The sequence below is a fragment of the Channa argus genome, chromosome 1 (genome assembly GCF_033026475.1).
Source record: "Channa argus isolate prfri chromosome 1, Channa argus male v1.0, whole genome shotgun sequence".
In the NCBI taxonomy this organism is placed as follows: domain Eukaryota; kingdom Metazoa; phylum Chordata; class Actinopteri; order Anabantiformes; family Channidae; genus Channa; species Channa argus.
In genome coordinates this window covers 1,302,163-1,329,753 of record NC_090197.1, presented here as the reverse complement: position 1 = coordinate 1,329,753, position 27,591 = coordinate 1,302,163, and the positions used below count along the sequence as shown (strand labels likewise).

At 41.7% G+C, this 27,591-nt stretch overlaps 1 protein-coding gene across 2 annotated transcripts; it reads right to left on the bottom strand.

Annotated features, from left to right (window-relative positions):
• Positions 1 to 1,519: 1,519 nt before the first annotated feature.
• On the bottom strand, positions 1,520 to 23,623 carry LOC137099426 (NLR family CARD domain-containing protein 3-like). 2 transcript variants are annotated; one of them, XM_067476264.1, is made up of 12 exons: positions 23,483 to 23,623; positions 21,561 to 21,772; positions 21,085 to 21,195; positions 20,414 to 20,524; positions 16,360 to 16,438; positions 16,000 to 16,213; positions 6,609 to 8,406; positions 6,333 to 6,506; positions 6,063 to 6,236; positions 5,268 to 5,441; positions 5,080 to 5,126; positions 1,520 to 3,224 (listed from the first exon to the last, which is right to left on the bottom strand). In XM_067476264.1, the coding sequence occupies exons 2-12, from the start codon at positions 21,647 to 21,649 to the stop codon at positions 2,695 to 2,697; spliced, it is 3,501 nt and encodes a 1,166-aa protein (XP_067332365.1). In that variant the 5' UTR covers positions 21,650 to 21,772; positions 23,483 to 23,623; the 3' UTR covers positions 1,520 to 2,694. The 2 variants fall into 2 exon arrangements, with proteins under 2 accessions (XP_067332365.1, XP_067332355.1); XM_067476254.1 differs by lacking the exons at positions 16,000 to 16,213; positions 16,360 to 16,438; positions 20,414 to 20,524; ... (1 more) ...; positions 21,561 to 21,772; positions 23,483 to 23,623 and adding an exon at positions 8,540 to 14,188.
• Between the last annotated feature and the right edge of the window lie 3,968 nt (positions 23,624 to 27,591).

The window sequence follows — 27,591 nt, the reverse complement described above, 5'->3', positions numbered from 1 at the left end:
GACTGTATCAAAAGTTTTCATCAAGTTAGACCTTTTCTTATCCAGGCTTCACATATGAGGAATCAATGTTCAGAGACTTGCATAATAAAATCCATGCATTTTCCAAACACATACATTGTCAGAGATCATATGTTTGATTTTTACATTTACCAGTGAAGTGTTTTCTTTATATAAAGTTGTTTCAAAATGTTTAGGAGAAAAGTCTTCCACTGTTGAGTTTTGTTTTTGAGTCCCGTTGAATAAATCCTATACATGCTTTTTAATAAATGTGTAAATTAGTAATTTTGTTGAGCTCATTGAAAACTACGTAAATTAATTTACGTAAATTGACTTATTATGCGTAAATCAGATTTCGACGCCTGTGTAGGCATGTACGGAACATTTACATTGACGTGTCCACAGGCTGGACAGATACTCTATCTATAACTTGCTGTGCAGAAGAATTGCACATTCCATACATTAAAAGTTCAGTGCCAAACAAAGAACTAAACAAGCAATGAAAAGACACATAAACACAGGTTCAAGTAAAACTCACTAGTGGTCAGCTAGTTCTGAGCCTCCAGCTCCATGCAGGATGACCTCTGTACATTTGTCCTTTAGGGTTTCAGAGAAGTCGAGGACACAGTTGTACACTATTATAATAATAAAATCATATTGAGATTTACCAGAAATTCCTAATTGACCTGTGGGGAACTAATTGATCGTCAGTTTAACAAACACTACATAAAGACTCATATTACTCATAATTTGACATATGATTTGATATGACTTTGTTTTTGATGTTATTAAAGTTTTTAATTACTGTTTCCAGGCCTCATGCAGTGAGGTGCTGTTCAACTGCTCCTCAATGTTTAATGAGCCGATCAAAGGCCAGCAACTCAATGCATTCATGCTAAAGTTCAAAGTGAGCATCAAACAGGGAGGAAAGGTGTTTGAAGTGTATTAAGAGTATTTCAGAAACTGTTGATTCAAGGGGATTTTCACACTCAACCATTTCTGGGATTCACAGAGAACAGTCTAAAAACAGAGAAAATATCCAGTGAGCAGCTGTTCTCTGGGTGCAGAACGTTTGCAGAACGTGCTTTAACAAAACTAACTCAGCTTAGTCATAGGTCACATGACAGGGCTGCTTTAACATTTTACACAAATCAAAAATCTACATTATTATTATTGTTGTTGTTGTTATTATGCTTCTTCCTTCCACTTCAACCCATTTTTAATCTCCAAACAATTCAACTCTAGCCCTCATCATGGTGGCATCATTTATATTTTTATATGTCTACATTTATATATTATAGAAAAAGAAAACTAAGACAGAAAATGTTTCCACCCTGTTTTTTTTTTTATTTCAAGCAAAAGTGAGATCTTAACTAACAAATTAGGCTTGTTCAGACTATAACAAAGATCAGAGCTCCACACAGTGAAAAATATCAAGGAGTTAAAACAAGTAATGGGAGAAGTCAGTAGTAAAGTGTCGAGGTTGGCTGCTGTTTCATTGTGAGAGCAAACATAAAATAAAATGTTTGTATAGTTTCAAGCTCTTCTAATGTAAAGAGCTAAAAACTAAGTGAATGTCTTTGTGACCAATCAGGACATTTGGGACAATGTCCGTGTTTATGACACAGAAACATGAGTTAAGTTGCAGATATGGAGCTTCAGGGTTCTGATCTTCCAACCCTGTCTCCTAAAAATGATGTTCCTATACAATTAAACTGCAAACACAATTAATTTTGTAATGAGTTCATTATGTTCAGATGCAACATATTTTGTAGATGAGTGAAACACTGCTTTATTTTAGGGAAAGGGAGCTGCAAGGAGGTGGTTGAAGAGGGTGGAAGATGTACAAAGTGACAGACCTGAGATGGATTCCAGAGTCCTGTGTCTGGTTTGGTTCAGGCAAGAACAACCACTGATGTTTGGGTTATAGAAAGATTGTGAATGTGTTTAAAAGCAATGAAACACATTTTGTGTGAAATGGCTGTTAAATGTTCTTCTGTTACAGCAGCTCACTCGATATTTCCCTCGATCTTCCTCTGACCCTAAGATGCTGGAAATGTTTAAACACAACCATAAAATGATATTTCACTGCTAGTTCAGATATTCTGTTGGACTAAAATACAGCGTAACATTATGTTCACTGCTTGTCAATACATTTCTCTGGAAAATCTAATTATGTTTACAGTTTAGTTTTATAGGATCATAATTCTTAGGAGACAGGGTTGGAGTGTGTGCGTGTGTGTCCCCTCAGTGAACTGTATCAGTCTCTGCAGTAGCTTCCAGCTGCAGCATTACTTCAGTTTCTGTTCAGACTGACTGAGGGAGGTTTTTGTACGATGCTTTTTCACTGTGTGAGCAGATACTGACTGTTCAACCAGTGAAGACTCTGACAGTAGTGAACTGCTGCATCTTCAGTCTGAACTCCACTGATGGTCATGTTCTAATTAGGAAAACACAAACACTCAGGGTGGACAGTATGGATGACTTGGTGCAAGAGTGAACACATTTTCTTCATCATCAACACAAACCTGACACCAACCTAAATGATTGGCAGTAATGAAAGAACCATCCAAATGTTTCTCTTAAGTCCAAGTATCAATGGTGCAGAGTGTGTGTGATGGTGAACAGAGGGAACTTTGATTTCAGCTGCTGATCTTCAGTCAGCAGAGTTTCTGTCCACAGGAGACACTCTCACACCTACACACTGCACAGAGACAACGAGGAACCAGGACAGAACCAGAACCCAGGATACAGAGGTTCAGTGAATGTGGTGTTGAAGGTGTGGAGGTGGATCAGTTTGTCAGAGGAGACACTGTAGAAGGACATAGAGCCAGCAGGACAGTCCACATACACTGCTACTCTGTTAGAGACAGAGGACGTGGAAGAGACTGACATTAGTCTGTTGCTGTGGCTGACATAGTAACCATTATCACAGCAGATCAGACTCCAGGACTGATTGTTCCATCCAAACACACAGTCATTACTGACTCTTCTCCTTCTGATTCCTCTGTAACTCACTGATATATAAACTCTTTCTCTCCACTCGACCTCCCAGTAACAGCGACCAGTCAGAACATTTCTACACAGCAGCTGAGACCAGTATTCAAATCTGTCTGGATGATCAGGATAGGACTGATCCTCCTCCACATGTGTCACCTTCCTGTTGTTGTCAGACAGTTGTAGGTTTCTGTTTACTGTGTTTGGGTCCAGTTCCAGTTCACAGGCATCTGATGGAGAGAACAAGACACAAACAGCTGCAGTTTATCATCTGTTGATTTATCAGCAACTTTACTGACAATGACTGAAAGTAAATCATTCCAACTTCCATTTCATCTTCAACTGTGAAGAATGTTTGACTCCATTTCAAGTGAAATTCAACAATCCAGTTAGAACAACAATCCACTTGAGCATTTTATGAAATGGATCAATGAAATCCACATCATACACACATTAGACACAAGTCAACTCTGGAACACCTGTGTTTTTTTCCACTTGAAGTCTATTTTTCTCCTCCTGGTGTTTAGTGATGCTTCATCTTTAAACACAGGTGTTTCAATGTGTTTTAAAGCTGTTGCAAACTTTTTCCTGGTGTCTGTATTAGTGTTGTCAATAGTATTGAAAAGTTTCAATATCCACACACTGATGTATGTTGTATATATGTTTTGACCACCCTATTTAAAATGAATGAGGGGACAAAACATTAGAACCACCTCTTCTTATAATGCACTGCAGTACGACTCCACCACCCAGTTTGACCTCAATAAGAAACACAGAGTAGAATTATCCCCTTTCTGACAGTTTCCACTTAAAAACGAAGAAATTCTAACATTGTCAAAGTCGAATTTCTGGCCGAGCTGCCGTGTTGGATTGTACAGGTACCTAATAAAGTGACATCACACCTAAGTGACGAAATGTCCCTGAAATGAATGTGTCCTAAGCAGTAAAGCTGTATTTCCAACTTCAATCATTTCCAGCAACCACAACAACTGTTACTATAAGGAGGAAGCTCCCGTTAACCACTGGCTCCATTACTATCTGTAGCTTCAGGCCTATGCAGGTGCTGGTGAAGAGGCAGCAGGGGAAACATTGGGATGAAGGTAGTGAATAGCTGGATGAATTCCTTCACCTCAGCCTAAACACAAACCTGTTCTGATGAACTTTAGGCACTTTTGAATAGACCACTTTCATTTGAGGGCTCACCTGTATTCTTGTACTGTTCCAGGGCAACAATAAGCACTGAGTCACAGACACTTACTGCTCCAAAGTCATATTACACGTTAGTTCCAACTGTTCATTAACTTACAATATTACCTCCTAAGACAATATCATTACTTTGAAGTTACTTTTGTGTTACTTTCACAAAACATCGGCTCTAAGATTCAGTCAAAGTACAAAACCTCAATTAGTAAAACACTGATATATCACCTACACATCACATATTTATAATGCTCTTCATGACAGGTCAGCGCCAGTGCTCTCACACAGACGACCCAAACATTCATGTGTCCTCCTCACAGAGCCTGAAGTTAAACCTCCTTCCTTTATAGACCAAATGAACTGCAACCAAAAACTCACCTCTTCAGTCTTTGACTGAATCAACTTGGTCTGAATGTGGCTAATGAGGATTCTGTCCACATACTCTGCTACAAGCCACCTTAGCTCTGATTTATTAAACACACTGAGAAGAAAGTGAGGGGTCCTTGAACACAACTTCCATTGGTCAAACCTGTGAAGTACTAGTTACCGAGCAGCACCTGAAGGTAACAAAACTCTTGTATAAAGACACAGTGACAGTCAAAAGACCCAGAAGAAACAAAGTTCACTTTCTGTTGGCTCCACTGTTAATAAAATGTATTTCTTAGTTTTGTTGGATCACTGTGTTCACTTTGTTGCATTTGTGGATTTTTTTAAATTGATTGATTGAATTCTAACATCTTTCCAGCCTCACTGACAAAAAACAAAAGCTAAATCCTGAATGAAACTCTGGAGAAAATCATCTTTGTTCTTCAGTCAAGAAAAGCTTCAAATCTAGTGGAACATGTACAGCTGTGTTCTCAGGAATTAAACTTAAAACACACTCACACTTCCTCAGACCAGGTTTCATCCACCAAAGTCCACCATGATCCAGCCTGGAGGAAGAGACAAAGTCAGAATCAGCTTCATCCACCTTCACTCATCTCCACCATTAAACATGAACCAGAGTTCCTCAGTTAGTCAGAGACACAGAGAAACAGTGTGACAGCTGCTGTTTTCTGTCCATCTGTCCATACCTGAGAGTGTCCAGTCTCCAGTGTGGATCCTCCAGTCCAGCAGACAGCAGCTTCACTCCTGAGTCTCCTGGATGATTGTAGCTCAGGTCCAGCTCTCTCAGATGGGAGGGGTTGGAGCTCAGAGCTGAGGCCAGAGAAGCACAGCCTTCCTGTGTGATCAGACAACCTGACAGACTAAACACACACACACACACACACACACACACACACAGAGAGACATTGACTTTATTCATTTGCTGGAGACATAACCACAAACTAAATCTAGGCTATAAAATTTACCAATTTTTACTTTTTTACCAACTAAACAGCCAACTGTAGAAACTAGAATTAAGGTGGGTCATGGAACTAAGTCAGGTTGTGGACCTGCTCTTTGCCTTTGCAAGGATACTGGAGAGGTCAGAGGAGTTTGCTACACAAGTGAAAACATATTTTCCTGCTTATGATCTGCAGAATCTCATGTGTGTTATAGTAACTAATGTCCATTGTTTGTTCCTCTCATTTCTGGCAATAATACAATGACATTGGAGCCTTGTAGTTAGTCCGAAGTAAACGCTCTCCATTAGTTCATCTGTGTCCACTTCAATTATTGATATTTTATTGTTTGTGGGGATTTTTCTCTTCAGACCAAACATGTTGGAGTCCAACTCAATATAGTTGAGCACCTTTACTTTATAAACAAGTCAAGTTTCTGTGGTTAGAACAAAAACATTATCCAGCTGACAATCTGCTGATTCAGCAAACCTCTTCATCACGATAGCTTGTCAAATGACTGTTTACAAAAATCTGGATCCTGACCTGAGAGTTTCCAGTCTGCAGTGATGTTGCTTCAGTCCAGCACACAGCAGCTTCACTCCTGAATTCTGCAGGTCATTGTTACTCAGGTCCAGTTCTCTCAGATTAGAGGACTGGGAGCTGAGAACTGAGGACAGAGCTTCACAGCTTCTCTCTGAGAGGTTACAGCAACTCAGCCTGAAGTAGATTTTTACTCAGTTAAAACAAAGTTCAGATATAGAAACACTATTCTAATTTAATGGGGAAACTTGTAAAAAATAGTTATAAACTGACCTGAGAGTTTCCAGTCTGCAGTGATGTTGCTTCAGTCCAGCAAACAGCAGCTTCACTCCTGAATCCTGCAGGTCATTGTTACTCAGGACCAGTTCTCTCAGACTAGAGGACTGGGAGCGTAGAACTGAGGACAGAGCTTCACAGCTTCTCTCTGAGAGGTTACAGTTACTCAGTCTGAAAATAATCCAGTAAAACAAATGAAACCAGTTACAAACATTAGTTTTCTGTCATGCCAACAACAATCCACTTAATCTGAAATAGTCTATGTGCACATACAGAGCTTTGTTGGAGGCTTTGACCACTGGCAGCAGCCTCAGAAGAGCCTCCTCTGAAGCAGAGTATTTCTTCAGGTCAAACACGTCCAGATCTTTTTCTGATGACAGTAAGATGAAGACCAGAGCTGACCACTGAGCAGGAGACAGTTTATCTGTGGAGAGACGTCCTGATCTCAAAGACTGTTGGATCTCCTCCACTAGAGAACCATCATTCAGTTCATTCAGACAGTGGAACAGGTTGATGCTTTTCTCTGCAGACAGATTCTCACTGATCTTCTCCTTGATGTACTGGACTGTTTCCTGATTGGTCTGTAATCTACTTCCTGTCTGGGTCAGCAGGCCTCGTAGGAGATTCTGATTGGTCTGCAGGGAAAGACCGAGGAGGAATCGGAGGAACAAGTCCAGGTGTCCATTTGGACTCTGTAAGGCCTCGTCCACAGCACTCTGGTAGAGAAGTTTTAGATCAGGTCTAAACAGTTTAGACGACTCAGATGTTGATTGTTGTTCTGACAGCAGATTGTTTCCAGAGTTGATAAATGTCAGATGGACATGAAGAGCAGCCAGAAACTCCTGAACACTTAGATGGACGAAGCAGAACACCTTGTCCTGGTACAGTCCTCTCTCCTCTTTAAAGATCTGTGTGAACACTCCTGAGTACACTGAGGCTGCTCTGATATCGATGCCACACTCTGTCAGGTCTGATTCATAGAAGATCAGGTTTCCTTTCTGCAGCTGCTCAAAAGCCAGTTTTCCCAGAGACTCAATCATCTTCCTGCTCTCTGGACTCCAGTGTGGATCTGTCTCAGCTCCTCCATCATACTTGATGTTCTTCAGTTTGGACTGAACCACCAGGAAGTGGATGTACATCTCAGTCAGGGTCTTGGGCAGCTCTCCTCCCTCTCTGGTTTCCAACACATCCTCCAGAACTGTAGCAGTGATCCAGCAGAACACTGGGATGTGGCACATGATGTGGAGGCTTCGTGATGTCTTGATGTTGGAGATGATTCTGCTGGCCTGCTCCTCATCTCTGAATCTCTTCCTGAAGTACTCCTCCTTCTGTGGGTCAGTGAACCCTCTGACCTCTGTCACCATGTCAACACACTCAGGAGGGATCTGATTGGCTGCTGCAGGTCGTGTGGTTATCCAGAGGCGAGCAGAGGGAAGCAGGTTCCCCCTGATGAGGTTTGTCAGCAGCACATCCACTGAGGTGGACTCTGTAACATCAGTCAGGATCTCATTGTTGTGGAAGTCCAGAGGAAGTCGACACTCATCCAGACCATCAAAGATGAACACAACCTGGAACTCTTCAAACCTGTTGATTCCTGCTTCTTTGGTTTCAGGAAAGAAGTGATGAACAAGTTCCACCAAGCTGAACTTTTTCTCTTTCAGCACATTCATCTCTCTGAAAGTCAGTGGAAATGTGAACTGTATGTCCTGGTTGGCTTTGTCTTCAGCCCAGTCCAGAGTGAACTTCTGTGTTAAGACTGTTTTCCCAATGCCAGCCACTCCCTTTGTCATCACTCTTCTGATTGGTTCATCTCTTCCAGGTGAGGATTTAAAGATGTCTTCTTGTCTGATGGTTGTTTCTGGTCTGTCTGGTTTCCTGGATGCTGTTTCAATCTGTCTGACCTCATGTTCATCATTGACCTCTCCAGTCCCTCCCTCTGTGATGTAGAGCTCTGTGTAGATCTGATTCAGAAGGGTTGGGTTTCCTGCTTTAGCGATCCCCTCAAACACACACTGGAACTTCTTCTTCAGGTTAGACTTGAGTTTACGTCGACACACTGCAGCATCAATTCCTGAATGAACAAAGAAGAAATGAAATCAGTGAGTGGTGTGAGTGAAATTTCAAAATTTAGGTAACACTGTTTCACTGTTTTCACACTTCTCACAGACCCACTATCAAACCTGCTTACACCAGTGCCTCCTCACCTTTTGCTCCCCAGCAAGACATCCTGTCTCTGGCCACACAAAGAAGTGATTAGGTAGATATCGACTATAAAACTACCTACACCTGAACATTTGCTTCCCAGAAGGGAGCCCACGGGAACCAGCACAAATCATCGATCTCAAGAACTTAAAAGACTATGAAGACAAAAGGAAAAAGTAACATGAACTTGTTAATTAAGACTCCTGACCACATTGTATGAAGGTTGATTTGCATTGACTCATCCCTTTGTTCTTTGTGTGAACCCAGCTGTTGAGTTGTATGTATAAAAGGCTGAACAACCTACACATCTTGGTCAATCAGATTGGCCCACTCTAGAGTGTAGCTCTGTTCTGCTCTGCATGTTTCTCTATTTGCTGATTAAATTCAACGTTATCATTCACTTGTAAGTTGCCTTTTTGCCTCCTAACTTGCCTTACAGTTTTTGCCACGACAGAATTGGTGTCAGAAAAGTGGGATTGGACGCGTGGTCTGGACTCTGATGGATGAACAGTAGCAGTGCACAAGTAACAGCTGATTCCTCCCTATGGTTGAGAAGCTCTTCTCCTGAGGAGCCCACCCGCCGATCCAATCCAGAAGCGATACGGACCGTAATACGGCGGTGAAACAGCAACGGAGAAAGACGCGAGCAGACCAGAACTTGGTAAGAGAGCTCTATAAAACTCACTACTGGTTGGGTAGTTGACAAGACGTTGTCTTAGTTGAACCGTTGTGCTATTGACTACTGTTGTATGCAGCGCAGTAAACTCTGAGTCGCACGAGGAAAGGTAACGCTAGGGAACGGCAACTAGAGGAATGGGTCTAGTACTGGGTACTAGAGAAATGAGCGCCTGGCCTGGGCACAGTCTGCCAACTGATTTGTCACCATTATGTGAAGAAATGTCAAAAAAATACAAGGGTAGTTGTAATCAATTGACTGAATGGTGGGAATTGGGGTTTCCTAAGGAGGGTAGTCTGAGTAGCAGACAGTTAGCTCAGTTAAAAGATAAACTGGAAAAGAGAGAAAAGGAGAGCGCAGAGAATCACAAGTCCTTGTCCAAACGAAGTAAAAGAAAGCATAAGGTGTTCCAACCTGACTGGAAGGCATTTAGTATGTGGAAAGATGAATGTCATGTGAGGGAGAGTAGAATGTTTAGACGACAGAATGCAAATGAACATGAGAGGCCAAAACAGAAAGAACCAGAAAATGTAGTTTATAGACCAAAATATTGTTCTGACACTGAACCTCTGTATCCTGTATTGTCTGAGTTTCACAAGGTGGATCCAGATCTGGACTCTGCTCCTCCACTGCCTCCCCCACCATACCAGAGCCAAGCAGCACAGCAGGGGGGAATCCAAGCCAGCCCTCCCCCATCAGAAAATGCAGCAGCCACACAAAGAGCACAAAGGGGCAACACCTCTGAGGAATCACTCCTGGAGCCCAACCCTGGAAGTGTGAAAGGACACTCCATGCACACCAGATCAAAAGGACATAACTTTCCCCGCAATCTTGAAGAACAAATAGGAGATGGCATGCATGTTCTGACTTTTCCTATGATTGAGGTGGGAGGAGTTCATGGCCCCCAACTTGTTTTCCGCCCCTGGACAGAATTGGACATTAAGGAAGCAAATGAGAAAGTCACTCACCCAAAAAGAAATGCAAACAAGTGGGGAGAGGACTTCCAGAACATGGTGCAGGACTACAAACCAACATTTCAGGAACCGGAACGCCTGTTGAAGCGACAGCTGGGATGTGATTTTCACAAGGTCAGACACTTGTTTACCAACTCCAATCTCAGGCTTCGTCTGAAGCAGCAAGACTGGGAACATGAGGACAATGCTTTATACAGGAACCCTGTAACACTACTGGTGCAGGGTGTGCAAGCAAAGTTTCCGCTTAAGCAAGACATGAGTGTGATCAGTGCCATACAGCAGGAGCCAAACGAGTCTGTGGGAGCATTTCTCGCACGGCTAACTGAGGCATATGACATACACAGTGGTCATGTTCCACCAGAAGATGGACTGGGAAGGAACCCCATGAGTTCCTATGAGGCCCATCTTAAGGATGCTTTTCTAAACAGGACGAAAGTGGTAGAGTGGTAGATCATGCCTTACAATAGGTGCTAGTGGAAAACCTGTTTTAGAAAATTGCTCTGTTCCTCTCAAATGCAGTTTGGGGAAACAGACCATCAAACACTCATTCATAGTGTCACAAAACTGTCCAGTTAATCTATTAGGGAGAGATTTGATGTGTCAATTTGGAATAGTACTTTGTTCAACGCTTGATGGAATCAAAGTCTTAAAACAGGGAGATGAAGAATATCCATCACAGCTCAATCAGATGATTAACATCCATTCACAATATGCATATAAATGGCAACTTGTTGACAACACGCCTGTTGTACAGCAGCTTACAGATTTTGCACACACACACAGCACATAAGCAGAAACATTCCAACATCATAAGACACTACACTGCACAGCACACGTAAATGAAGGACCAGAAAGTGAATATGAAAGTCAGTGGTATGTTGAATATGAAAGTCAGTGGTATGTTGAAAATGGGGAATCGGAAGTGATATGTTTGACAAATGTGTATTGGACAAGGACTGCTGCGGTTGCCTCTGTCTCACTCTCCTCTAAACAGGAAGTACTATTTAAGGGGGACACTCCACATATCCCATTGGCTAAACCTTCTGACTGGAGTTGGCAAGAACTGGGCCCATGGTTGCAGAGCCGGCTGCTCCTCGAGGATTTCCAACAAACAGCATCAGATCCTAGGACGGAATACAGTAGGAAGGGTGATGTACATCGTACACAATTTAAATCAATTGTGCAAGCTTTTAGAACAGTTGAGCTCATTGATGGCCATGACACCGCACAGGCTGCAGCCTATACCATCACAGAAACTAGTTTACCACCAGAGCTCGAGCAAATTCCAAAATCTCTCTGGGCAGCCCATAAATATGATGTAGGTCTTATGAGAGATGCAGAACCTCTGACAGTACATCCAAAATCAGAGTACAGGCCATGTCAGAAGCAATATCCTTTAAAGCAGGAAGCCATCGATGGCATAAGGCCTGTGTTCAATTCTCTGCTAAAAGCAGGTGTAATAATTCGATGTAACAATTCCCAAGTGCGCACTCCCATATTCCCTGTTAAACAAATTAGAGACCAAGGTCAACCAACTGAGTGGCGCTTTGTGCAAGATTTGCAGGCGGTGAACGCAGCCGTTCACCCCCGGGCGCCAGAAGTAAGTAATCCCCAAACCATTTTGTCTCTGGTACCACCAAATTCAACTTACTTCTCAGTAGTAGATCTGGCCAATGCCTTCTTCTCTGTCCCTGTACACAAGGACAGCCAGTACTGGTTTGCTTTTTCATTTGAAGGGAAGGTTTATACTTGGACCCGTTGTCCTCAGGGCTATTCTGAAAGTCCAGGTTACTTTCATCAAGCTCTCAACAGAAACCTCCAAGATCTTAATTTGCCGGCCGGCTCAGCGATCTTACAGTACGTAGATGATCTGCTGATTTGTAGTCCAACTGAAGACGCATGCAAAATTGATACGGTGCACCTTTTAAAACATCTTGCAGATAATGGCCATAAAATAAGTCTCACAAAAATGCAATTTGTGCAGCAAAAGGTGACATATCTGGGCCATGTGATCACCCCAGAGGGCAAAACACTGTCACCAAAACGAATTCTTGCAATTCAAAATATTCCTAAGCCTGTTACAAAAAAACAGATGATGAGTTTCCTTGGCATGACATCATTCTGCAGACAGTGGATCCCAAATTACTCTTTGCGCGACGCTTCCCTGTCTGCTATGGTGCATGGTAAACAACTTTCAGCGCGTGATAAAATTAAATGGACTATTGAAGGAGAAAAAGCGTTTAGTGATCTTAAGGCAGCACTCACTGCAGCTCCCACTTTGGGTCTGCCCAATCCTAACATGCCTTTTACTCAATTTGTTGATCAAAAGGACAGTTACATGACCTCTGTGTTATGCCAATCTCACGGGGGTAAACTGCGGCCTGTTGCTTATTTTTCATCAAAACTGGATCCAGTAGCAGCAGGTCTTCCCCTCTGTCTGAGAGCAGTTGCTGCAGCAGAAAAAGCTGTTTTGGCGTCACGTGATTTGGTTGGCTATTCTGATTTGATACTTATGGTTCCGCACGCCGTTACACACATATTACACACACAGAAAACTGCACATCTGTCAACTCAGCGTTGGTTGAGATACCACACTGTATTGCTGGAAATGCCTAACATCACTGTGAAAAGATGTAATGTGTTGAATCCTGCTACTCTTCTTCCTACAGTGGAGGATGGAGATCCTCATAACTGCACAGAGGTTCTGGAAACCATATGTACTCCCAGACCTGATCTCACAGACACACCAATCTTGAATGCTGACTTAGAGTTATTTGTTGATGGGTCTGCTTCCCGAGATGTCAAAACGGGTAGAAACCTAGTTGGATTTGCTGTTGTCACCAAACATAATGTCATTTCCAGTGGTACACTACCCTCTCACCTGTCTGCTCAGGCAGCAGAGCTGATAGCCCTTACGGAAGCTTGTAAATTGGCTGAAGGAAAAACTGTCAATATTTACACTGACTCACGTTATGCATTTGGTGTCGTCCATGATTTTGGTTGTCTCTGGAGACAAAGGGGTTTTATGACATCAGCCGGAACACCCATTGCACACCACACTCTGGTTGCAGCACTCTTAAATGCAATCCTGTTACCTAAACAAATATCAGTAATAAAATGTGATGCTCATACTAACAAAACAGATCCCATTTCTACAGGAAATTCAGCAGCAGATGCCGCAGCAAAAGCAGCAGCCAGGACGGGACAAATGTTTAACCTAACTCTGCTTTCTCTTTCACAGGAACTCAACCCACAGGCTGACCTGTCAACCATGCAGTCATTGGCAAGCATATCTGAAAAAACTCTATGGAGAAAATCAGGTGCAACACTACAAAATGGGGTTTGGCTTGGCCCAGATGATAAACCTTGCTTACCTAAGGCTTTTTTCCATTTGTATGCAAAATTAGCTCATGGTAAAGATCATGCTTGCAAGGGGGGGATGTGTGCATATGTCAACACTCACTGGTACACCAGGGGTTTTTCAACATATGCAGCTGAATACTGTAGAAAATGTTTAATCTGTGCCGCAAACAATCCCTCTGGTGCCATCAAAATGCCATTGCAAGGTCACCCCCCACCTGATGGGCCTTTTGAACATTGGATGATTGACTTCATTGAATTATCACCATGCCAAAACAAAAGATATTGCTTGACCATGGTTTGCATGTTTAGCAAGTGGGTAGAGGTTTTCCCTTCTTCCAAACAGGATGCATCCACAGTGGTAAAAGCCCTAATAAAAGACATCATTGTTCGCTGGGGTATTCCAAAAAAAGATCAGTAGCGACAATGGTCCTGGGTTTGCCAACAAAGTGTTGAAGAATTTGTCAAATTATTTTGGGTTTGAATTCAAATATCACTGTTCTTATCACCCTCAGAGTGCAGGTGCAATAGAGCGACAAAATGGCATCCTCAAGACAAAACTAACAAAATGCTGTGAAGAAACAGGTTTGACATGGGTTGAAGCATTACCATTGGTACTGTTCTATATGCGTACGAGAGCAAGAACAACACATGGGTTAAGTCCATTTGAAATCATATTTGGAAAACCTCCTAGTATAGGGCTTAATCCCATCAAACAAAGTCTGATGACTGGGCGTCATGAAGACATGATGCTGGATTACTGTGCAAAACTTTCTGCCTCTCTCTCAGTTCTTCGTCCCCAGGTGAAAGCAGCCCTGTCCACCCCCGCAGACACCACCCTGCATGATCTCAAACCAGGTGACTGGGTGCTCATCAAGGACTACCGGAGGAAACACTGGAGGCAGAGACGTTTCACAGGACCACATCAAGTACTGCTGACTTCCAGTACAGCAGTGAAAGTAGAGGGACGCGCCACGTGGGTCCACGCCAGCCACTGCAAGAAGATCCTCACACCTGAACCAGAAAAGGAACTACACCCAGGAGAACACCGACTAGACAAGGAAACAACCGCCGTGGAAGACGACCAGCAAGGTACAGACAGTCAAATTTGTCCCCTGAATTGTTCACCCCGGTGAGGGGGGAGAAGTGCAGATCGGGCTCAGCCCGCACTTCAAGCTCCAACAAACGTCAAGAAGGGTGAATACAGGAAGGTGACAAAGGCGACATCTGGTGCCCAACGATGGAGAAATCTGGCCATGATGACACCAGCCCCTGGGGCTGGTTTGATGTCATGTTTGGAAAATGGAAGGCCTTCATCTTGTCACTTTTCACAGGTGTCGTTATAGGCATCACTGCCCTAACCCTGTGTGGATGTTGCCTTATTCCGTGTGCACGTGGGCTAATAATGCGTGCAATTGATCATTCCATCTCACACCAAATGACTATACAAAGTATGCCTTTACTTAGAGACAGTGCTACCCTTGAGTCCTTCCACATCCCCAACTGGGAACCTCCATATAATGAAACTGATAGCATTGAGTTAAATTGATTTGGCCTAATCTGGGAACATAATGATGAAATGTTTTGAAAATCTTTGTGAATTAACATTTCCGATGAACTGTCCCTACTGTTGCTTAGCCTTATTAAATCCTGATCATGTAATTATCATAAAATGATAAAAGGGGGGATGTGTGAGGGAAATTTCAAAATTTAGGTAACACTGTTTCACTGTTTTCACACTTCTCACAGACCCACTATCAAACCTGCTTACACCAGTGCCTCCTCACCTTTTGCTCCCCAGCAAGACATCCTGTCTCTGGCCACACAAAGAAGTGATTAGGTAGATATCAACTATAAAACTACCTACACCTGAACATTTGCTTCCCAGAAGGGAGCCCACGGGAACCAGCACAAATCATCGATCTCAAGAACTTAAAAGACTATGAAGACAAAAGGAAAAAGTAACATGAACTTGTTAATTAAGACTCCTGACCACATTGTATGAAGGTTGATTTGCATTGACTCATCCCTTTGTTCTTTGTGTGAACCCAGCTGTTGAGTTGTATGTATAAAAGGCTGAACAACCTACACATCTTGGTCAATCAGATTGGCCCACTCTAGAGTGTAGCTCTGTTCTGCTCTGCATGTTTCTCTATTTGCTGATTAAATTCACCGTTATCATTCACTTGTAAGTTGCCTTTTTGCCTCCTAACTTGCCTTACAGTTTTTGCCACGACAAGTGGAACCTTCAGAAAATCAAAGAATCTAAACATTTAAGTGTCTGTAGAGTTTTTCTTCCTCCATCAGTTTTATCATCAGTGGAGGACAAACAGCCTCTGATCTGATACAGATGTGTGCAGCATATTTACAGCAGAGTTTGGAAATGGAAACCTCTCTCCCGCTGTTTCCATTTCCTCTTTCCATCATGTTAAATCTGTTCAAATCCTCTTACTGCTCTGCAGACAGTCAGCCAGCTCCTCCTGCTTCATTCTCCTCAGGAAGTTCACTGTGATCTTCACAAATGACTCTCTGTTGCTCCTCCTCTGCTCTTCATCCTCCTTATCCTCCCTCTGACTCTCTGAGCATTCTGGGTAATCTGGTCTCAGGACCCTCTGGATCTCCTTCAGCTGGTTCTTCACAAAAGTGACAATGTTGTCCTCCAGCAGCTGGAACAGAATGAGAAGTGAACATTTCATTGAAACTGCTGGTCTGAACACAGCAGCATGGACTCTGTTAGGACCTGAATGGTTGTTGAACATTCAGTCTGGGTTTTATGTAGTTCATAGTCAAGTGTGATTGGACATGTACAGACCATAAATATGGAGTCCAGGTCTGGTTGATGCTGCTGGGCAAACTGATCACTGTGAACCTCTGAGCTCTGCTGCTCAACTCTGGGGAGGAAAGAGACACTTTAAGGAAATGTAATGACTCATAAACAAAGTGAGTAAAAAGTAAGTGTTCATGTGGACACCTGGTGGACACCTTCACTTCAGGACAAATGGGAAACACTGAGTAAAAGTGGCAGTACAGTGGCTGAATGTGGACAGGGTGTATACCTGTATATCCTGCACATATTAAAAGATGTTTCTTGTTTTTTAAGCCTGAAGGTGGTAGTTGAAGGACAAAAAGGTCTTGTTTGCTTTACAGGTCAGTTGCATGAACCTCTGAATGTCAGGATTCAGTTTGAAATTCTTACCTTCCATCAGCAGCTTGTTCATCTTTAAAGTCAATAGAATGAATCTTAAACCTGTCAGTCTTCATGGAGACCGAGCTGTGTATCATCCTGATATAAACAAGTGACAAAGTATCATATGTGTCCTTGAGCAAAACACTGAACCCCAACTTAGTTGCTCCAGGTGAGTGTTGGACAGCTGCATAGCAGCTCCCCCATCGGTGTGATTGTAAGTATGAATGGGTGAATAAGTAACAGTGTAAAGTGCTTTGAGTGCTAATGGGTAGGAACGTGCTTTATAAGTGAAGAACATTTACTATTTAAAGCCATAGAGAGCAGATTTAAAATTGAAGTCGTCCGGTAAGAGAAACTACAATTAGTAATTTGTTAGATGCTTTTATCCAAAGCGACTGCTTGGGATCTTTTGTGTAGTGATGGGACCAGCAGACGCTGTTCATTGGCAGAGCACAGTAGACCCCAATAAAAATAAGTAAGACATCAAAGACAACTTGGGGATTCTCAGTATAGTCACATAAAACCACAGTTATCATCTAATTTGTAGTTGTTGTTGTTTTGTATGTTACTGACTCAATACATACTCTGGGAACTTGTGAACTGTGATGATCATGATGATAATATTTAATCATAATTAAATTTCTTAATTAATTAAAATAATGTAAATTAATTAATAATAATTAATTTACACATATGCACGTATGTACCATTAATAGGGCTGCAGCTAACGATAATTTTCTTTGGTCAATGTATAGATTATTTTTTTAATCGATTAATCTATTGATTATTTTCCCATTAAGCTCTCTTTAAATTTTCAATTAATATATAACATAACAATTAATTTACTAAAAATAAACATCTTAATTGATCAATCATTTATATTTCAATAGAATAATTCAAAGTATGCACTGCAGGACATTATTCCTTCCCCCAAAAATAGGCCAAGAGTTGGACGTAAAGCAGGAGTTTGTTCCATTCAAGTTAAAGGAATGTGGTGCATCTCCATTTCCTCAGTAAACAGTTCAGTTACTGTAACAGAATAGAAGAATGAACATGAAATCAGTCCCTATCACTGATCCCTGTCCTCCTCTGTCTGCTGCTGACAGCTACAGGGTCCTGTCTGCTTTGGGACTGTGACTGTCTCAGTGTCCACCAGAACCTGTGGCACATTAGGTTGAACAGTTAGTGCATTAAGTGCAGCACATCCAGCTTTTGATGACTTCCAGCTTTAAGTGGATGGAAACTAACGTGTTTGTAGCAGTTAGTGATTAACCAACAAGCTTGTTGTGGTGAACACATGACAGTGGATGATGAACTGTGGTCACAGCTGAAATCATCACTTTTCTGCACATTTATGATCGTTTAATGTGTGTTTTGATCATTTCCTCTTATAGATTGTTCATTTAAGGAACGTTTTTACGCTGAGACTCAAACGAGCACTGATGTTGTCCAGTCGAGTTAAGGAGTAACTTTGACTTTACCTGAGCTGTGTCCCTCTCTGCTGCAGACAGGGACACTTGGCTGAGCTCCGTCCTCACTCAGACTCAGAGAGAAGAAGCTGCTCCACAAGTTTATTTTCTTATTCACTAATCTCAGTGGTGTCTTGAAGAATTCATACCCGGTGATTTCAGAACACAGTTCACCTTTAACAACTAAATCTGTGAGGTCATTTCTTTATAGTCCCAGGTACCGAATCTGTGTGTAGCATTAATGTGTAGCTCAACATGTGACATGTCGATGCATGTTTCATAAATCTATGTATTTTTGTAATCGATTATGACGCATTTCCCCACTCCTAAATATAAAGAAAGTACTGGATAATGTGTAAGTCTTCGGTTCACTGACTGGGCCTGGGCTTTGGGACGTGGGAGGGGTCTACAGCAGCAACCACTTCTTGTTGAGAAGAGGCAGAACGATATGGGTTTTCATGTCAGAGTCTCCAAAAGTCTCCAGTAAAACCAGAAAAAAGGCGCTAGTCACTTCTTTTTTTAAGAGTCGCTAGAAAGGTCTGAAAACTCAGTAAATGTAGTGACAAAGTCACTAAGTTGGCAACAGTGATCATCACTGGCTCATCAAGCTTGACAGCAGCATTTGATTGACAACTAATTGTCAAATAATCCTTTTGGGTAAGAAGGGGGGCGGGACATTTATGAATTTGATTGATATACATGAGAGTTGGTTTGACAAGTGACCAATCAAATCTGACTAAGTTTTTAAATGTATGTAGCTTTCATTCAGCTTTTGGTGAGCGGTGTGTTGGAGACCCCTGCACTAGCGCTAAGGTAAATGCACAGGGAGGAACAAACAAACAAAGCGTTAAACCGACGCTGACGGACAAGTAAATAATCAAACCTCAGACCAAAAATAGGCTAAACAGTGTCCAAAGACAGAAGTTCAGCAAAACAGGGAAGTCAGGAGTCCAAACAGGAAGACAAAATGTCCAGGAGCATGAGGAGCATAAAAAGACCAACTGGCAGGGAACTGTGGGGAAAGTCGGGTTTAAGTTAAAAACAGGAAACAGGAAGGAAACAGGAAGTGAAGCTGGGGAAACAGGGATAAACTGAAGTCGGCAACAATGATCTTTTCCATTTTACGTTTTCCATTTTCACTTCATTATACTGACATAATTATATTATTTGTGTCAAAAATAGCATTATTATCTATATCTATGACTGTTGGTCTGTATATGTTTGTGCTCTATAAAACTCTTTTTTCAGCTGGACACATTCTTGCATTCCTGCAAAAATCACGAGGCCTGTAGAGCAGAGAAACAAGAGGTGCAAAAGCAGCGATTCACTCATTGAAAAGAAACACAACTGCTAAAATCCGTTGTGTCTGATTAGGGTCTTAGACAAACCACTGACATGGACACTGCTGCTCAGTCAGTTATTCAGCAACTCATTACCAGCTCAGTGGTGTAGCTTTACTTGGTGCTCTCCATTTGGCTGTGCCAGTACGCTGGTTATGCAGTAGTGAGGAAAGGTCTTTGAAACGAGTGCAGGTGGCAGGTGACCACTGATGAGAACTTAGAAAAAGTGATGGAAGCGTCCTTGTTGATCATATCTTTCCTTTTGAGTTACATTAATATTATTTGTAGCAAATAGTCCCAAAGATCACAAAGATGTGATTCTATTGGCAATTGATTCCATCCTGATTTTAGTTAATGAAAGTGAATTAGATGCTCTGCACTTATATAGAGCTTCTCTATCTACTGGGACCCAAAGCACTTTACACTGCTGCTTATTCACCCATTCACACTCATAATCACACACTGATGGGGGAGCTGCTATGCAGCTGACCTGAACTCACCAGGAGCAACTAAGTGTCAAGGACACTTCAACATGTGACAGGAGGAGCTGGGAATCAAACCAACAACCCTGGGATTGTTGGACAACTGCTCTACCTCCTGTGCCACAGTCGCCCTTAGCTCAGCAGAAGATTTCTATTTCATTATCTTATATGTCACAGGTTCTGTTTATGATATTTTGCTTGCATGTCTCTCAGATTTCCTGTGTTCTTGTATTGACTTTGACTTGGACTCAGGTTGGCAAAAGCAGAATGTGCTGTTTCATGTGCTGCTTTATTTAACAAAATGTAACAAAAACTATGAAGCTCAGGACCAAGAGAAGTCTTCTAATCTTAGAGTCTTGAGTCTGACAATAACTAAAACATTTCTTACCTTCCATGAGCAGGTTGTTCATCTTTAAAGTCAATAATGCGACCTGCAGACCAGTCACTCTTCATAGAGACCCAGCTGGGGTCAGCAGAGTCTGGTCTCTGCTTCTTCATCCTGATCCAAACAAATAAAGAGACTAAAGAAAAGTAGCAGTGAAACCAGATGAATTCATCTTATTTTAAGTTTTGCTGGTTTGTAATGTTTTTTATTTGGGTTGCAGGGGGGCTGGAGCCTATCCCAGCTGTCATCGGGGGAGAGGGGACGTAGACCCTGGCCAGGTCTCCATTCTATCTCAGGGCCACAAAGTGAGACATACACAGACAGTCACACCATTTGCACTAACATTTACACCTACGGGCAATTTTAGATTCTAAACTGTCATTATTAATAATTCTAATAATTTCTTCAACCTTCACGCACTGCAAATATGTAGCATGAAAAAGACACTGTATGAAATGTAAATCTTCAGTTCACTGAAGCAAACATGTACATTGTTCTGTCAGGGTTATGTCCAAACTCAGGTTACCACCATCAACTGTGGAGTTGATAGTGACAGAGATCAGCAGCTCCCAAAGCAAGAAGTTCAGTCTTACTCAGACTGTGAAGCTCTGGACTAAGAAATGATTCCTCTTATCAGGCAAATCAGAAAATAAAGCTCATTTTTTATTTCTTACCTTCCATGAGCAGGTTGTGCAACTTTAAAGTCAATAAAGCGACCTGCAGACCAGTCACTCTTCATAGAGGTACAGATGGGTTCAGTAGAGTCTGGTCTCTGCTTCTTCATCCTGATCCAAACAAACAAGAGACAAATGAAAAGTAGTTTGAAGCTGAAAGCAGATGAATTGTAAGCAGACTGTCAGCAGCTGAAATGTTAGAAGCAGATAGAAAGTCAGTAAGAAGACAGTGGATGAGGAACGTTCTCCTGTTCATCAACATGGAATCTGATGAAAGACGCTGTCTCATCTTAGTTGCTTAGTTGACTAATCAGTGGTTGGCTCTTTGTTAACTAAGACAGTTAGTAGTTGATGATTAGTTCTTCTAAGCTGTTATTGAGGAGCTGAGTGGCAGATGTGACAGTGAGTGGGAATAATGATGGTGGACTGATTTGACATGGACAAGAGTCATGGACAGTTAGAGATCCTCATCTCACCTCTGGTCTTTGGTCTGGCTCTCATGTCCCCCACACAGAGTGGTTTTAGAGGGAGGGACTCCCTCCTCTCTGTCCTCACACTGATTCATAGCAGAGTCCACACCTGCTGGGAGAGCTGAGCTCAGTCTTTACAGCAACAACACTGACAATGTTCCCTTGAAGCTGCTCAGCTGCTGAATTCACATCCAGTCACAGAGACTTTGGAGCTTCAGCTGGAAACACAGAGAAGAGCAGAGAGAAATGAAACATGTAAAGTTTTATTGAACATCCTTCACTGCAAATTAGACCTTGTTATTATTCATCAAGGCTTGTGGACTATTTTCCTGTTATTTCTGCTAATTGTGCTAATCTATTTTAGTCTGACTGACTGATTGTTTTAATTGTTTTTAATAGTTTTGTTTCTGAGTATGCACTTTGGGAATGGCAGGTCTAATCAAGTGTGTTTCTGGAACTGATTATTCTCGAACAGTTCCCGATAACCTGGACAACTTCTAGCAGCAGGAGCCAGCTGCTGACCTACAGCTGTGATGTCCTGCTCAGTCCAACCAGTGATGTACCAGCCTTTGGTTAGGTTTGGTTAGAGGAGAGCAGGCAATGAGGAGTCAGAGAAACTGGTGGAGGGGAAAGAGAGGGGGAATTACACATCATCTCAGAAGAGGAAATAAACCACTGATGCCTTCTACTTTGCTTAGACACATACACTTCCTGAAGAGGAAAGTGGATGAACTCTGAACCCTGGCCAGGTTCTGCTATGAATACTGTGATTCTTGTATCATGGTTTTCACAGAAATGTATCTTAATCAGTCTTTTCCAGATTTGTGAGGTAGAAGGCTTCTCCCTGATTCGTTTGGACCGGACAGATGACTCAGGCAAAGTTAGAGGAGGTGGAGTGCTGACAACATACGGTAAGAGAGACACTGTGCAGCCCGGACACTGAATTGCTGAGCCTGAGTTTAAGACCATGTTACCTACAGAGAGAATGTGGATGCATTATTTTATGTGCTGTATTTTATGTGCTGTTTCAAATATGATTCAACGTCGCCCGCTCTGGCCCCAGGAAGACATTTGACTACGGCCGCTGGAGTCTCTAACTTCACGTTTCTGACTATAGAGCTGCCAATTACCAGAGTTGGTTTCTCAGCGGGTTTGTCGCTGAGTGGGGAAAATCGATTAGAAACGTCAACCGATTGGTGGTGAACCTCGGGCGTCTGTTTAGCTTTAGATCTCTTACGAACCGTCACCCAGCTGGACTGGCTTTCCGGTTGCTCGGGAACTGCCGGGGGACAGCTAGCAGGGGCTACGCTAGGTCGGCCCGCACCAGCTACCGGGGCCTGACTAGCTGAGTTGTTTTCCATGGTGCAGAGCCGCGCTTCCAATTCCGTGAGCCTCGTCTCCAAAGCTGCAAAAACCTTACACTTATTACATAAACCATTATCCATAAAGGAGGCAGAGGAAAAACTGAACATGAGACACACCGAGCAAGTGAGAGAAGGAGAAACAGAGGGAGACAGAGAAGCCATTGCTAACGGATAAATGTTAAGCTAACAAAGCTAATATAGGTAAAATGTGGAATTAGTTCATGTTAGCTGGTTATGTTTTACAAGAGCAGGTGCTTGTGTAATAAGAAGCGTATGTCACGACTCAAGTATTAATTGTTGTGTGGAGAAAATCAGTTATTTAAATCCAATAAAAGCTGCAATTAATCAGTAAACAGTCCTTTGGTAGAAACCCAAAAGTGCGAGGACGCCTCACCGTAGCTCACCCAGCTAAACAACCCTCACATAGCTAAGCAGCTAATGTCGACCTTCGTTCACACTAGACTCTAGTGCTAAATATAGAAGAGTAGTGTTACATGTGGCTTCGTTCTTCCCTTTGCTGCACGGCCACTTCAATCAAATCCGGGGGAAAAATGTACAGTTTACCTGCTTCTGCAGACACCAATACGCCGCTGGTTCGAGTCCGCAGACTTCCTGACAACTTTCTGCTACTGGCTCCTCACCTGAACACGGTGGCGAACTGTTAGCTGACAGCAGCTTTTCACACAGACAAACCTTCAACTTGTGCTTTTTACAGTCCATCAAACTGCAGATGAGAATCTTTTACACACTAAAATTGTCACTGACCAAAGACTCACACGGAGAAAAGATCTGCGCCACAACACGGACAAAGTGAAAGTAAGAACTAACTACAGGAAACAGGAAGTAACCAGGAAGCTTGTCCGGAGCAAATAACCGACTATTTACTATTTCCTGCCTACTATATAGGATATTAAATATTTAGTGGACTATATGGTCTTTTTGTCTGACAGAACACACGTTCGTTTAGTCATTTAGCAGATGCTTTCATGCAAAGCGACTTAGAAGTGAGGCAAAAATCTAAATCAATGAGAGAAAAATCAAGAAGTGTTTATATTTGATGAGGTGCAAGAAAGAGCAAAACCAAAGTTTTTTTTAATAAATTTAGGTGCATTGGAAGATGCGAAAGAGCTCTGTTTTCAGTCACTTCGGACACTAATGGAAAATTAACTTGGTGCAGTTGATTACATCACACAACAAAACATCACAGAACAACATTGCAGACAAATCCTCTTACATATAGCTTGTATATAGTTTGTTAATATAGTGAAATGATTGATGATTGTTGTAATCTTTGTGTTTTCTCCCTCTTCTGTTGGGGGTTGGAAGGTGGGAGATAGAAACAGATTACTGGGCTTAGTGTTTCTGAAACATGGATGATCTACACTCTGTTCTGGACTGGAGCAGTTGGGATTAAGGGTCTTGCTCGAGGACACCACAGTGTTGCTGATGGGGGAGGATGAGGGGTCTTTTTCACTTACCCACCCATCCTGCTGGGGCTGGTGACTGAAGCAGGGACCTTCCAACCACCAGCTCACTTCTCTCACTGAAATAAGAAGATTTCAGACACAGATTCATGAAGCAGTCTCTTGGTTTGGACTCCGTCTAGTGGCTGAATCGTGATGGTAACTCTGATATCTGGGCAGTTTTTGGGCTCAGTGTTGATGAAACTCACTATTAACAGGCTGAATGACAGAGGTCACATACAGTTGTTGTACTGGCTGAGGCCTAATGTTTAGATTGTTACTGTTCACACTAACTAATGAAACAGACCCTGGGACTAAAAATCAACTTGTGACGAGCTCCAGCTGATGCTTTGCTGCTTTTTCTTTCTTTTTTCCATGTTTAAAACTAGTCAGACTGCAGCCATGGAACTGTTTTTTCTGCTGTTGACACTTCATCTTGCATCTCCAGGTGAGATCACATTCCAGGTGTTATGTGTTAAAGGTGTTTCTTGGACTTTGAGTGTTGCTTCATGGAAAAGCATTACAGTGCATGGAGTCACAAGCTGTCAGTGCCTGTAAGAAAACTTAAAACCAACCAAATAAAGATGATCTGACAGCACAAGCTAGAAGCCTTTTTTCATGGTCAGAATATGTGATCACAAGACGTTTTCACAGGTGTAATTATCCACCTGTGTCCAATCTGTCCTGTCATTATGACCCTGTTGTTGGAATGTGATTCACAGTTAAGAGGAAAGTTAAGGGAAATCTAAGTAACTATACACAGCGACCTTTCCTCAGTTTCTTACAGCTGTTACTGTTGGGAATAGATGTTTGACCTTCTACAAACAATATTTGCAACAATCTTGCAGTTTCTCCAAGTCATTAAATAAAAAAACTGAATCAAATCATTTCTTTGAGTGTATGAAATCATTATGAGCATCAGTCGTGGTGACACACAGTGTATATACCTGTGGTAAATCTTTATTCAAGTATTTCGACATTTTTATATTTTAAATATTGTATAACAAGTAGCAGCTAATGAAAAAGTAAAGGATGTGCAGTTTAAAGTTTTTAAACTTTAAAAACAGTCTGAAACTATTTTCCTGGTTCCTAAAAATCCAAATTTTTCCAAACATGCTGTTTAGAGTCAAACTAATTGTTTGCCTGCAAGTTCAACACAGAAATTATTTCATGTGATGCATCAGAAGAAGAATCTCCAATTTTCTCTGAAATAACTTGAAATTGACAAAGGTGATTAAGGACAAACATTACTAAGTAAATAAAAATCTGACTTTACTTTTATTTTGCAATTTGCTATTATACTTAAATACTTCTTATACTTCTATACTTCTTAATCCAATTAACCTTACAATACACAACATAAACAAAGACCAGAGGAAACCCTGTGTGTTTGTGATCCATTTACAACTGTTTGAAAAAACAGCTTATCCCAAGAGTTCAGGGTCGGCACAGCAGATCATTGTCTGCATGTTGATTTGGCTCAGTTTTAACACTGGATGCCCTTCCTGATGCAACCCTCCCCAATTTCTACTGGGCTTGGACCGGCACTGCACAGCTGGGGAGGGGAATGGGCTGTTAGGGGTTCAGTGTCTTGCCCAGACACACTTTGACATATAGCCAGGGCCAGGGATCGAACCACTGACCCTGTGGTCCATGGACGACTGCCCTTACCAACTGAGTTTGTTTGAAAGGGGAAAAAACAAAACAACAAAAAAAAAACAATACAAGTATGAGTACAAAAATGTGTAGATCGATATCTATATATGTGGGTGTGTGTTCAGGTTAAGGGTAAGTTTCCTCATTCAGCGAGTGATTATGTTCCTCAATGTACAGCTGTGTATGAAAAAGTTATAGCAAAATAATTAAATTAGGACAAAGGTTTGCTACGCCCTTGATAAATCAATTACATTTTAAATTAAATAAAAATTACATGAATTAAAAATGAACTTACATTTTTAACAAATGAACATTTATACCTGTTAAATGTGCAATAAATATTATGTTAATGTTAAATATAATGTTTTACTCTTTTTGGCACAATTGATGCAAAAGTACCCAACTGTACTTTACAAAGAAACCGCACCAAAACTGTCCAGTTGAAAGGCTGAAATCTTACTGCTACTGCTTTTGCTCACAGTGATGCATTTCCTGAAACTCGTGTACACTGCATCTTCTGAGGTTCCAAACTTTCTCGACTTTGTGGCTGTGGTGTTTGTTGATCACTACGACAGCAACATCAAGATAACTGTACCCACACAGGTCTGGATGGACCAAGTCAGAGCAGATGATCCTGAGTACTGGAAGAAACAAACTTTGTACTGGGAAGCTCAAGCACAATATGGAACAGTTTACACTGAGACAGCGGCTTTAACCAGACTGGAGGTTTGCTAATTGAATATTTTACTTCTTACTGCAGCAACAAGTGGATGGATTCTGATGAATGTAGTTCAGACATTCATGTTAATTAGCTATGACAATACTCTAACTTATCATCTTGCACCATCAGCTCAAATTTTCATTTGTCCAGAGCCTAGATTTTGTATCAAATACCAGTTAATCTAATGACATTCCCAACAACCCTTAGTTGCAGCAAATGTAAGAATGATACCATGATGCTAAACTAACATTGTGGATTGTGGAAACATTGTTCACAGCTGTTTTCAGTTTAAAAGAGCTAAAAGCTGCTTTAAAAGTTGCTAGAATTCACTAAATGTAACATGATGTAAAAAGCTAAATAGCATGAAAAGTTAGTGTGCAATGTTTTTTAACACTTTAAAAAATAGAAATATGTTCCAACACGTGTTAATGTCAAGAGGTGCTGTTAAAGCCTCTTGTGACACAGCAGTGCAGAGATATTCACTTGTAAAGGTTTTGAGTGAGGCTCATCCTGCTGACCAATCAGAGAAGAGCAACAATTTCTGCTTAAGTAGCAAGTTTATTAGTTAACTATTTATTGTAATTTGATAACTACAACTACCTGAAAGACTGTGCAGAGCATCCTGGAGTGTTGCTAGTAAAGTAAAGGTGTATGAGAGCAGGGAGAGGGAGGACGGATTCAGAGTGTAAATTAACTCTCCTCTACAGTCTCGTTAGGTTGGGGGCTGTTATTCAGCACATATATATAAATCTAAATCTAGTCATTTCAAAAGCTTTACCTGTACACTGTTGTACAGAAGTACCATAAATGGTACGAATCCAAACACTAGAACT